The sequence below is a fragment of the Sturnus vulgaris genome, chromosome 25 (genome assembly GCF_052056855.1).
Source record: "Sturnus vulgaris isolate bStuVul1 chromosome 25, bStuVul1.hap1, whole genome shotgun sequence".
NCBI classification, from domain to species: domain Eukaryota; kingdom Metazoa; phylum Chordata; class Aves; order Passeriformes; family Sturnidae; genus Sturnus; species Sturnus vulgaris.
Window position 1 is genome coordinate 1,954,716 of NC_142267.1, and position 11,886 is coordinate 1,966,601.

At 45.6% G+C, this 11,886-nt stretch overlaps 1 protein-coding gene across 3 annotated transcripts; it reads right to left on the reverse strand.

Annotated features, from left to right (window-relative positions):
• Positions 1-6,856: 6,856 nt before the first annotated feature.
• Positions 6,857-10,907, reverse strand: AURKAIP1 (aurora kinase A interacting protein 1). 3 transcript variants are annotated; one of them, XM_088178941.1, is made up of 4 exons: positions 10,887-10,907; positions 10,360-10,448; positions 8,505-8,947; positions 6,857-7,513 (listed from the first exon to the last, which is right to left on the reverse strand). In XM_088178941.1, exons 2-4 carry the CDS (start codon positions 10,409-10,411, stop codon positions 7,406-7,408), a joined length of 603 nt encoding a protein of 200 aa, XP_088035067.1. In that variant the 5' UTR covers positions 10,412-10,448; positions 10,887-10,907; the 3' UTR covers positions 6,857-7,405. The 3 variants fall into 3 exon arrangements, with proteins under 3 accessions (XP_088035067.1, XP_014741312.1, XP_088035066.1); XM_014885826.2 differs by having other exon boundaries at positions 10,567-10,895; XM_088178940.1 differs by lacking the exon at positions 10,887-10,907 and adding an exon at positions 10,855-10,869 and having other exon boundaries at positions 10,360-10,447.
• Positions 10,908-11,886: the final 979 nt, after the last annotated feature.

The window sequence follows — 11,886 nt, forward strand, 5'->3', positions numbered from 1 at the left end:
TCTCTGCATATTCTGGTCTCTTTTCCCTGCTGGTCTGAGAGCTCCCCACGAGCCAAAATTCCATCTGGGCAAGGCTCAGGAATTTGCTCCATCACTGAGGGCTGCAAAAGCAGCTCAGGGATCCCAAAGGGACCCCAAAAACCCCACCAGTGACACTCACCCACTTCCTGAATTCCAGGGAAAAGCCCCCAGAGCCAGGTCCCATCTCTAAAAGGGCAGGAATTTTATATCCTGGATCCATTCCAGATTTTGAGGAATTTTTTGTGGAAGTAAATCCTACACAAAATTCTGGGGGGAAATAAGGGAGAAGCAACAGAGGTGAAAAAATGTCCAAAAATCCTGGATCACTGTGCAGAATTCCAGGTCACTCCCAGGCCCCTGGAGCAGGCTGAGCACACCACAAATCCTGACCACAAGCATGGCATAAATTGAATTTCACTGCTCCCACAGGTTAAATTAAATCAGATTTTTCCAACCTGGGAAAAGCTCAAGCCTCAAGTACCCAGCACTGCTCAGACTGAATTTCACTTTTCCCACAGGTGACACTAAATCAGATTTTTTTTCCTGAAAAAAAACCTCAAGCCATAAGCATCAAGCACTGCTCAAAGTGAATTTCACTGCTCTCCCAGGTAGGAGTGATTAAATCAGATTTCTCACTGAAAAAAAGCTCAAGCCACAGGCACCCAGCACTGCTCAAAGTGAATTTCACTGCTCCCACAAGTAAAATTAAATCAGATTTTTCAAACCTGTGAAAAGCTCAAGCCACAGGCACCCAGCATTGCTCAGATTGAATTTCACTCTTCCCCCAAGTAGAAGTGATTAAATCAGATTTCTCCCTGAAAAAAAAAAATCAAGCCACAAGCACCCAGCACTGCTCAGACTGAATTTCACTGCTCTCACAGGTAGGAGTGATTAAATCAGATTTCTCCCTGAAAAAAAGCTCAAATCACAAGTACCCAGCACTGCTCAAAGTGAATTTCACTTTTCCCACAGCTAACACTAAATCAGATTTTTCCAACCTGGGAAAAACTCAAGCCTCAAGCACCCAGCACTGCTCAGACTGAATTTCACTCTTCCCCCAAGCAGAAGTGATTAAATCAGATTTCTCCCTGAATAAAAAACTCAAGCCACAAGCACCCAGCACAATGAGAAAATTCTGGGAGTCCTCAGGAGCTGAGAGCTGAAATTTTGTTTTCCCTTTGTGGCCACCGTGCCTCAAACCACATTTTGTGACCTCTCTGCACGTGGGAACAGAGCTCTGGTACCAGATTTTGACACTAATTGCAGCCCATCCATTGCACCCGCCTAAAATAATTAAGCAGTGGCATTCCAGCTTATTTTGAGATCAGAAATGAGTGGGAAAAGAGTGGAAAAATTAATGGGTTGGTCCTGAAGAGGGTGCTCAAAGGTGCCTCCCAGAGTTGTGTTATTTACCTCAGGTCTGCATTAAAAATAAAAATAAAAATACTTTGGGTGAAAGGAGGTTGCTTTCCAGAATGCAATATAATCCTGCTGCCAAATTTAGACACACAAACATGGAGCCTGCTCAGCTTTTAAGGGCAGTCTGTGTGAAAAGTGTATTTGCTCAGGATTAACCCAAAAGGACTCTGGTGAATTTAATTTTAGCTAAAAAAACCCCAAAACCCTCAGGGTGCTGCTTGTTCTGCCTCATTTAGAAATCAAGTGAGAGTTCCCACTCCACTTTGGGGATGTCACCGTGTGTGGAAATCTCTATTTCTCCCTCAGAACAAGGTGGAAATGCGATTTTTCCCTCAGAACAAGGTGGAATTGAACATTCCTCACTCAGAAATGGCTGTGCCACCCTGACCTGGCTGTGCCACCCTGTCCTGGCTGTGTCATCCTGTCCTGGCTGTGTCATCCTGTCCTGTCTGTGCCATCCTGTCCTGGCTGTGCCATCCTGTCCTGGCTGTGTCACCCTGTCCTGGCTGTGCCATCCTGTCCTGGCTGTGCCATCATGTCCTGGCTGTGCCATCCTGTCCTGGCTGTGCCATCCTGGCTGTGTCACCCTGTCCTGGCTGTGCCATCCTGTCCTGGCTGTGCCATCATGTCCTGGCTGTGCCATCCTGTCCTGGCTGTGCCATCCTGGCTGTGTCACCCTGTCCTGGCTGTGCCACCCTGTCCTGGCTGTGCCATCCTGGCTGTGCCAGCCTGGCTGTGCCATCCTGGCTGTGTCACCCTGTCCTGTCTGTGCCAGCCTGTCCTGACTGTGCCAGCCTGTCCTGTCTGTGCCACCCTGTCCTGTCTGTGCCATCCTGACCTGGCTGTGCCATCCTGGCTGTGCCACCCTGTCCTGGCTGTGCCATCCTGTCCTGACTGTGCCATCCTGTCCTGGCTGTGTCACCCTGTCCTGACTGTGCCATCCTGTCCTGGCTGTGCCATCCTGGCTGTGTCACCCTGTCCTGGCTGTGCCATCCTGTCCTGACTGTGCCATCCTGACTGTGCCAGCCTGTCCTGACTGTGCCAGCCTGTCCTGGCTGTGCCATCCTGGCTGTGCCACCCTGTCCTGGCTGTGCCATCCTGGCTGTGTCACCCTGTCCTGACTGTGCCATCCTGACCTGGCTGTGCCATCCTGACCTGGCTGTGTCACCCCGTCCTGGCTGTGCCATCCTGTCTGTGCCAGCCTGTCCTGTCTGTGCCATCCTGGCTGTGTCACCCTGTCCTGGCTGTGTCATCCTGTCCTGGCTGTGCCATCCTGGCTGTGCCACCCTGTCCTGGCCGTGCCATCCTGTCTGTGTCACCCTGTCCTGGCTGTGCCAGTGCTGACAGCAGGAAACCCTTTGTCCCTGAGGAATCAGCCGTGACTCCCAGGGACAGAGGCTGCTCAGTAACTGCTGCTGCTGCTCACACTTTGCTCACTCCAACTTGATTTTTTTTCCACCTCTTTTTTTCCTTCAGCTTTAACCAGTTCCTCACTGGTTGATGATAAAGCTCAGCCAGATCATCCTACCATTAATTAATTCCCTTAAAACACAGAAATCCCAAATGAGTAATGCTGGGCCAACTCCTTGCTCACAATTCCACATCCTTGTCTTAACACCAATCATTGGACAAGTGAGAAAGGAATTCCAAAGTATTCCAGCTGCTGAGAGGCTCCAGGAGTGGTTTTTGGTTTTTTTTTCTAGATCTGGACACACCAAAAGCAGTGACATTCTGCACAACATCTGCCTGAGCAGCACCAATTACTGAACAAATTAAAAAAAAAAAACAAACTCTCATTTTTTAAATAATAGTTCATGTTTTCTACTTCAAACAAAATTGTAGCCACTTCCATTTAGCCTTGTCAAGGTGCCACTGTCCATTCAAACTCCTCCTCCTTCCCATTATTTTGCAGAAAATTTCAGCTACATTCAAAGGGGACAAGTCTCAGTTTTGGAGTTCTTAGTGTCCATGCATAGAGCAAAATGAAAAAAATCCCTAAATCAGGGATTTGACAGGAAAGTGATGCATCAGATGGTTTTCTTCAATTCTCTGACTCACAGAAATCCTTGTTTCAGTTTTATTCCTCAGTTTTGTAGGGAAAACCAAGCAAGAATGGATTCTTCCACAGGAAAAACCAAGCACCCTGTGTTTGCTCCAAGCTACCTCAGATGTTTACAGGAGTTATTGATATTTTTATTTCTTTATTTTAAAAAGCAGCAAGGGGAAAAAAAAAACCAACACTTTTCAAACCCATTTGAGCTCAGCAAATGCTCCAGGCTGGGTACAGTTGTTTTTGGACCCCAAATCAGGATGTTTTCCTGGAAACCAGAGAACAGCATGAATGGTGAAAAGAAAAGATGACATTTGAGTCAGCCCCAGGTGCTGTTTGGAAGATGAGGATTTTCACCTCAGCCAGGTTTTCAGCTGGTGGGAACAAGGCTGGTTTGGTAAATTTGGAATTTCTGCATCAGGGATCCCACCCAAGCACAGTTGGCTCCAGGATTTGAGGAGCCAATGTAAACCAAAATTTTGATTTTTCACATGAAAGTTCTCCATTGAACAGTGCATGAGCTCACCAGAGTAAAGGTCTCACTGTTTTTGCTCAGCAATTATTAACTCTATTAATTATTAATGCCCTGAAAGGGGTTTTGTACATCAAATACTCATAAACATCCCCTGGTATTGGCTGATTTACTCCCTTTTGAGACTGGAGTTTATTAATGGAAGAAAGAACAGTTCTCACAATAAAAATATCACAACAATTCTGGTTTTTTTGTTTTTTTTTTTTTTGCAGAGAAATCCTCCAGCAGCAAAAGGAGGAGGCATCACCCCCTGTCCTCTCCCTCTGATGTTAAAAAACCCCAAAACAAAACCAAACAAACAAAAATAAAAAAACCCCAAACCCAAAGCAAACAAAAACCCCACAAACAACAACAAACAAAACCTCAAATAGAAATAAACCACACACACACACACAAAAAAACCCCAAAACATGCCCCAAAAAAACAGATTTTAGGCACACCAGCTATCAGAAAATTATTTCTCTTTATTTCTCTTTTTGTTGCTGCAGTTGTGTGCAGCCAGGGGCACCCCACAGCCTGTCCACATGAAATCATCCCTGAAAACACTGGGAATAAATCCTTGCACATAAATCCTTTCACATTTTAGGATTTAAGGATTCTCAAACTTTTTGCCTGCCTACAACCAGCAAATCAGAGCAGTTTTCCTCCTAGTGCCTTTACAAGCTTCTGATTTTTTTTTCTTATAGTTTTTAGTAAAAAAGTTTCTCTTTATACCATTTAAACTTATTTTACCTTCCTCCTCATCCTATCTCACAACAGAAAAAAATTCAAATTAACAAACCAAAAGCAGTACAAGAAGCTCCTGGTTGGAATCAGGTCCCTGGAGCAGGAGGAGCCATCATTACAGCCCAGCCCATGATAAATTCAGAGTGAAATTCATGTGAAATTAATGTGAAATTCATGTGAAATTCATGTGAAATGAGCCAAAACTACAGGAGACAACACCCAAAAAATGTTCCTGTGCAGAAGTGGAGAGTGGCTGCCCAGGAGCTGCAAAGCCCAGAGCAGCAAAGGGTTAATTCAGGCAGCAAACGCTGATCTGCTGCAATTTAAACACAATTTAAATGTTTTTTTTTACTTCCCACTCGTTTGGGTTTCAATCCTTGGTACCAAAGAGACCAAACTTCTTGATTTGCAGTGGAACAGAGAGGTTGTTATTTTATATTAAAAAAAAAAAAATGGAATTAATTTTGTACTCCCCAGCAGTATCAGAAATCTTCTGCTTGAATCATTGAATGTCATTTCCTCATGGTTATCACCATGGAGCACCAAGCAATTTTTTTAAAGAAAAAGAAAAAAAAAGTCTTTCTAAAGAAAGATTGGAAATTGCTCCAGGTTTTTAGGAAAAAGCTGCAGGAAGAAGTTATTTCCCATTTTCCCCCTTCCCATATACAATCAGGCCTGATTCTCAGCTGGAAGGTATTTTTAAATTAAACTGGATTTCTTTCTGGCTGAAAATAAATTTATTTTATGCCCAGAAGCCTCTAAAACACTTCAAGAAACCATGCTGATGTCATTGAACACCACATTTTCTGGAGAAAACTCTTAAAAATGTATTTAGTTCTTACTCTGGTAAAAATTATTGCTCTCCAAGAGACAACCAAAATCCTGTTTGCCACAAGTATTATTTGTTAATATGAAAAAGAAATTATATTTTTGAAACTGCCACCACATTGCTGGGCTGATCTTTCCAAAATGGGGCAACACCCTCCACATTTGCAATGGGATTTGGTTCAAAGAAACAAAAATTCAGAGTTTTCATCCCCTCCAAGTCAGCTGATTTCCTATTTTAGAGCCAACTCAATCCAGCTCAAACCTCATCACTGAGAGAAAATTCCTGAATTTCTTCTCTCCAGCTGAGCTTGCTGCCTGCAGTTAAATGCATGGAATCCAAGAATCAGGGAAATTTCATTTCTATTCCAATTTTGAGGGACCTTTCCAGCCCCATGAACGACATTAAATCACCAAGCTCTGTAATGAACACCAGGAATTTGTCTGGTTTCCTCTCAGAACAGCAAAACAATGAAAATCTTCAATATTTTAATTTTTAAGTCGAAGCTTTCCTGTTTGCAGCCTATTTTTTTTTTTTGTTACCACAGCCCCACACATGCACATAAACCTTTGTTAAGTGTGCAGATTCAGTGGGATAAAGATATTTTGGAGAGGAAGAGCAGCTCCTAAAAAAAAAGCTTGGTGAGGATATCCTGGACTCAGGCTCCCTCTACAGAAAATCAGGGGCACTTTTCCATCTCTCTGCTTGTTCATTAAAGTGAGTTTCAAATTCCACTGAAGGAAGTTGACACAACCCTGGGGTGTAAAACTTTGGAATACAAAGAGTTTTTACACAAGGAAAACACAAATCCTGAGAGACTGAAAACGTTGGGAAGGAATTTCTGCCTGGGAGGATTTGAAACAATGATTTCCACAGATTATTTTCTTCCCTTTCAGTTTATTCTCTCCTAGCAGAAAAAAAAATAAAAAAAAGGGAATAATTTTCAAGGAGTTTCCCAGCCTGAAGGAGCTCATTCTTTTCTCTTTCATCTCACCCCATCTCTTATAAAATACAGAAATTAAATCACACTAAAGCACCCAGAACTGCCTCAAACCCCACAAAGAAAAGCAGAACCCAAAGCAGAACCCAGATTAAAAGTCCCCTCTCAGGGTTTATTTTTCACAGCTTTCACAACTCCCTTCAACCATGCAAAACCAGCTGATTGTATCAGCTTTGTCCCAGGCACAAAAATTTTTGCAGTTAATGAATAATTAGCTCTGAGTTTCTACTTTGACCAATTATCTGGATGTTCTCCACGACAGGGATCAGTCAAAGACAAAAATAACCATTTTTTTTTTTTTTTTATTAGCACAAAATAGAACACAAAAATCAAAGTGCCTTTTAAAGATGCACACACAATGCCCAAGGCACACCAAGGCTCCAGGTAAGACACAACAAAAACTCCTGCAGGTAAATCCCAAGGAATTCTGATCCAATTCCCATCCCAACACAACTCTTAGGAAAACCCCAACTTTTCTGCAGTGAGGCTGTGAAAGAATGCAAATTTTTCCAAAGTTTGTGCCATATAAACAACAGGAATTCTTTCACTGATCCCATCTCACACACTTGATTTTTTTTTTTTTTTTTTTTTAGGTTCAGTCTCATCTCAAGGAGAGATTTCAAAAATTCAGCAATGACCACAGGACACCAGAAAAAAACTCACAGTTCTCCTTTGGGGAGGAAAAGCTGCCAGCTTGTCCTTGGAAAACTCCTTCCTATTATTTTCATCACAATCAGAGAAAGGTTAAATGTCATGGACATACTTAAATATTCTTTTTTTTTAATTACAATTGCAAGTTAAAATTTGTGACAGGTGCTTTTTTTTTTTTTTTTATCTCTTGGAACTCCTCAGGAATATCTTGGGGGTTTGCCACCCTGCAGGAGCAGTTTTCAAGCCAGCTTTTTTCCAGACACGCTCCAAATCTTTCTCAAATTTTACCTAAAACAGAAGGGAAAAAAAAAAAAAAAAAAAGGTAACACAGCTTAGAAGCAACAGCCACTGCCCAAGTGTCCCAAGGACTGTGTGGGTGTAACACACATAAAGGAAACAAAGGTTTTAAGTGTCAAAATATTGAATTTTACTGCAGAAAATACATCAGAAGATATTAAAACACACAAGGATTTTGGTAGAATCATTTTAAAAGTCCTGTGCAAGGAAAACCGAGAAGGTGGAATGAAATGGTGAGGAAAATAAGAGGATTTTACAGAGCTCACTGCAAATCTGAAGCAGTGGAATTACAATTAACCTCAATTTGCATCTGGGCAAGGTGAGAATTCCTAGAGAATGAACTAAATTATATCCCATGAAAGGCAGTGCTGAAGGAGAATTTCCCAGCTTGAACAAACCCCCAAGTCTTCCCTCAGCCTTCTATGAAAGGAAGTAAAAGATTTCAATATAAAAAACAGAGTAAAAAGCACCTGAGCTTGGTGGCAAGACAGGCAAGAAATTCAGATTACAGCAGTCTCCCTGATCCAGGGTAGACACATGAATTCACCCTTCACACAAATGCTAAAATTCATCCCCATTAATCACACACGCCTGTAAATTACTGTCAGGGAAGAAAAGTTGATTGTATTTATGTTTGGGATCACAGAATCACTGAGGCTGGGAATGATCTCCAAGATTATTGAGTTCAGCTGATGGTCACCCTGTCACCCTGCACTGAGTGCCACACCCAGGCATTCCTTGGACACCTCCAGGGATGGAGACTCCAAATGTCCCTGAGCAATTCCAATGCAGAATTCCATGGAGAAATTCCTGCTGCTGTCCAACCTGAGCCTCCCCTGGCACAGCTTGAGCCTAAATGCCGAGTTCATTCAGGCTCATTTTTTCCCTAAATCCATTTAAATCCATCATCCAGCACCTAACTGAGGCTGGTTTGATGTGTGAGCACATTTCTGTCAGGGAACTCCCCCTCCCCTGAGCTCACCTGACGCTTCTTCTTGCGTCCCTCCTTTATCCTCCTGCGGATGAACCTCCTCCTCTTGAGCAGTTTCCTGTACTTGTGCCTGTTCATCTTCCTCCTTCGGATCTTCAGCACATTCCTGCACTGCACTTTGTCACTCGGAGTTCCCTCTCCTTCCTCCACATCCCCTGGCCCAGCAGCAGGGGGACACTCTGAGGCCTGGGGGATTTCATGGCTCGCTTCTTCCTGAGCCTGCTCAGCTTTGGGGAGGGAGTACCTCACTGTGAGCCAGCTCTCCAAGGGGCTGATGGAAAGTTTCCTGGGAATCAGGATCTCCTCCAGCTCAGGATCCAGCGTGTGCCATTGCTGGGGCTGGGCCCCGCTCGTGTTGGGGGGCTGGGTGCTGTAGTGTGCAGATGGAGAGCGGCAGCACAGGAAGGAGGACACTGACCTGGGCAAGAGGTGGCCTTTGGGACAGAGGGGTTGCAGTTAAAAGGCAGAATTTTCCAGCAGGAGCACGAGAAAAGCTCAGCCCAGCTCTCAGAACTGCCACACGGCTCAGGCCAGAACAAGCTCAGAAAAGGAAACACTCACACGAGTTGTGTCGTCATCACAAAAGCAAGGAAGGATTTTCAGTTTTCACTTTTAACTGCAGTTTTAAACTTAAACATTAACTACCAATGTTGATGTCATGTTAAAACTATTAATGTCAAGTTAAAAATATATTATACTTTACTAGGTAAGCTGTCCAGGTCACCCAGGCAGAGTAGGGTGGAGCTTCCCCTTCACTGGGAGTGAAATTGGAATTTCGTGATTTTTAAGGTTCCCCTTCACTGGGAGGGAAATTGGAATTCCGTGGTTTTAAAGGTTCCCCTTCACTGGGAGGGAAATTGGAATTCCGTGGTTTTAAAGGTTCCCCTTCACTGGGAGGGAAATTGGAATTCCGTAGTTTTTAAGGTTCTCCTTCACTGGGAGGGAAATTGGAATTCCGTGGTTTTAAAGGTTCCCCTTCACTGGGAGGGAAATTGGAATTTCGTGGTTTTTAAGGTTCTCCTTCACTGGGAGGGAAATTGGAATTCCGTGGTTTTTAAGGTTCCCCTTCACTGGGAGGGAAATTGGAATTCCGTGGTTTTTAAGGTTCCCCTTCACTGGGAGGGAAATTGGAATTCCGTGGTTTTTAAGGTTTCCCTTCACTGGGAGGGAAATTGGAATTTCGTGGTTTTTAAGGTTCTCCTTCACTGGGAGGGAAATTGGAATTCCGTGGTTTTAAAGGTTCTCCTTCACTGGGAGGGAAATTGGAATTCCGTGGTTTTTAAGGTTCCCCTTCACTGGGAGGGAAATTGGAATTCCGTGGTTTTTAAGGTTCCCCTTCACTGGGAGGGAAATTGGAATTCCGTGGTTTTTAAGGTTCTCCTTCACTGGGAGGGGAATTGGAATTCCGTGGTTTTTAAGGTTCCCCTTCACTGGGAGGGAAATTGGAATTCCGTGGTTTTTAAGGTTCCCCTTCACTGGGAGGGAAATTGGAATTCCGTGGTTTTTAAGGTTCTCCTTCACTGGGAGGGGAATTGGAATTCCATGATTTTTCAGGATCCCCTTCACAGGGAGGCATCCCAGTCCACGGCACGGGTTTGGAATTCCGTGGCCTTTAAGGTCCCTTCCAACCTAAACCTTTTCATGATTCCATTAAGTGGGACGTTTTTGTGTTTTCTGATGGGAAATAATAATAAATCAGAGACATAAAAACATTTGGCAACCACTGACTCAACAACAATCTCCTCTCTTTTGCACTGCTTGGTGGAAAAGAAACTTCTGGGAGCCCAATTACCCCAGGAAAATAAACCCAAACAAACAGAAGCTTGGTCACACAACACCAATTTACCTGCAATTCTTGAAGCCTTCAGTAACTGAGAACTCAGCCGTGATATTAACATTTTGTTTCACTTTGTTCACTGGCAGAGCCAGCAATGACTGTTCAAACAAGAACATTTATTCAGTAATGGAAACATGCAACTTTCAAAAACCTTCCCTATTCAACCCCATATCCCCAAAAGACGGGCTGAGACCCTGAAAATCCTCCTGGTTTTACCCTCAGTCTGTCGGGCTCTGCTGTGAGGGTCAAGCACCGGAGCAGCTGCGCCACGGGGGCGATTTATTAATTAAAGCTTGGGCTATTTTAACTTTAAAAACACGGTAACTCCAGCCGAGCTCCCTGGCACAGCCCTCCTCCTCCCAAAGGCCGGGAGGAGCAGCCTCGCGGCCTAAGAAGGCGCCGTCACCGAGGGGCCACCTCCTTCCCCTCAGCCCTCCCGGCACTGCCCTGCCCCGGGCAGGGCCCGCACGGAGCCCCCCGGGCCGCCGCTCTCGCCCTCCCCTCACGGCCCCGCCGCCATCGCCGCCATCACCCACCGGCCCCGCCGCCACCGGAACTTCCGGCCGGGCCCAGCGCCCCCTGGCGGCGCGCGGGGGTAACGCTCCCTCACGGGGCCTCGGGGTCCTTCAACGTGCCGGTCTCGGACCCTCACGGGCCTTCATGGTGCATCACAGGCCCTCACGGTCCTTCAGCGTGCCCGTCTTGGTCCCTCACGGGTTTTCATGGTGCCTCACAGGCCCTCAGAGTCCCTCAAGGTCCCAGTCTCTGTCCCTCACGGGCCTTCATGGTCCCTCACGGCCCCTCAGAGTCCTTCAAAGTGCCGGTCTTGGGCCCTCATGGGCCCCTGTGGTCCCTCACAGCCCCTCATGATCTCTCAAGGTGCTGGTGTCAGTCACTCATGGGCCATTATGGTCCTTCATGCTCCCTCATGGCCCTTCCTGGCCACTCACAGTCCTGCATGGTCCCTCATGGTCCTTCACAATCCTTCCTGGTCCTTCTCAGTCCCTCATGGTCCTTTGTGGTCGTTCACAGTCCATCATGGCCCCTCATGGTCCCTTCATGGTCTCTCACGATACCTCCTGACCCCTCACTGTCCTTCATGATCCCTCATGGTCACTCACAATCCCTCCTGGTCTTTCTTAGTCCCTCACAGCTCTTTGTGGTCCTTCATGGTCCCTCATGGCCCTTCCTGGCTGCTCACAGTCCTGCATGGTGCCTCAAGGTCCCTCATAATCCCTGATGGTCCTTCACAATCCCTCATGGTCCTTCAAGGTCCCTCACAGCCCATTCCAATGCTCTTCAACCTTTCCATAGGGAAATTTTTCTGAATATCCAACCTAAACCTCCCCTGGCCCAGCCTGAGGCTGTTCCCTCTCCTCCTGTCCCTGTTCCCTGGAGCAGAGCCCGACCTGGGGCTGTCCTCTCCTGTCAGAGACTTGTGCAGAGCCCCCAGGTCCCCCCTGAGCCCCCTTTTCTCCAGCCTGAGCCCCTTTCCAGCTCCCTCAACTGCTCCTGATGCTGCTCCAAACACTTCCC

Coding starts and splice junctions, on each gene's coding strand:
- AURKAIP1 (XM_088178941.1), bottom strand. CDS start 10,411: ATGTTAATATCACGGCTGAGTTCTCAGTTACTGAAGGCTTCAAGAATT. Junction 8,948..10,359: donor GAAGGCTTCAAGAATTGCAG/GTAAATTGGTGT, acceptor TCTGTCCCAAAG/GCCACCTCTTGCCCAGGTCA. Junction 7,514..8,504: donor GACGCAAGAAGAAGCGTCAG/GTGAGCTCAGGG, acceptor CTTCTGTTTTAG/GTAAAATTTGAGAAAGATTT.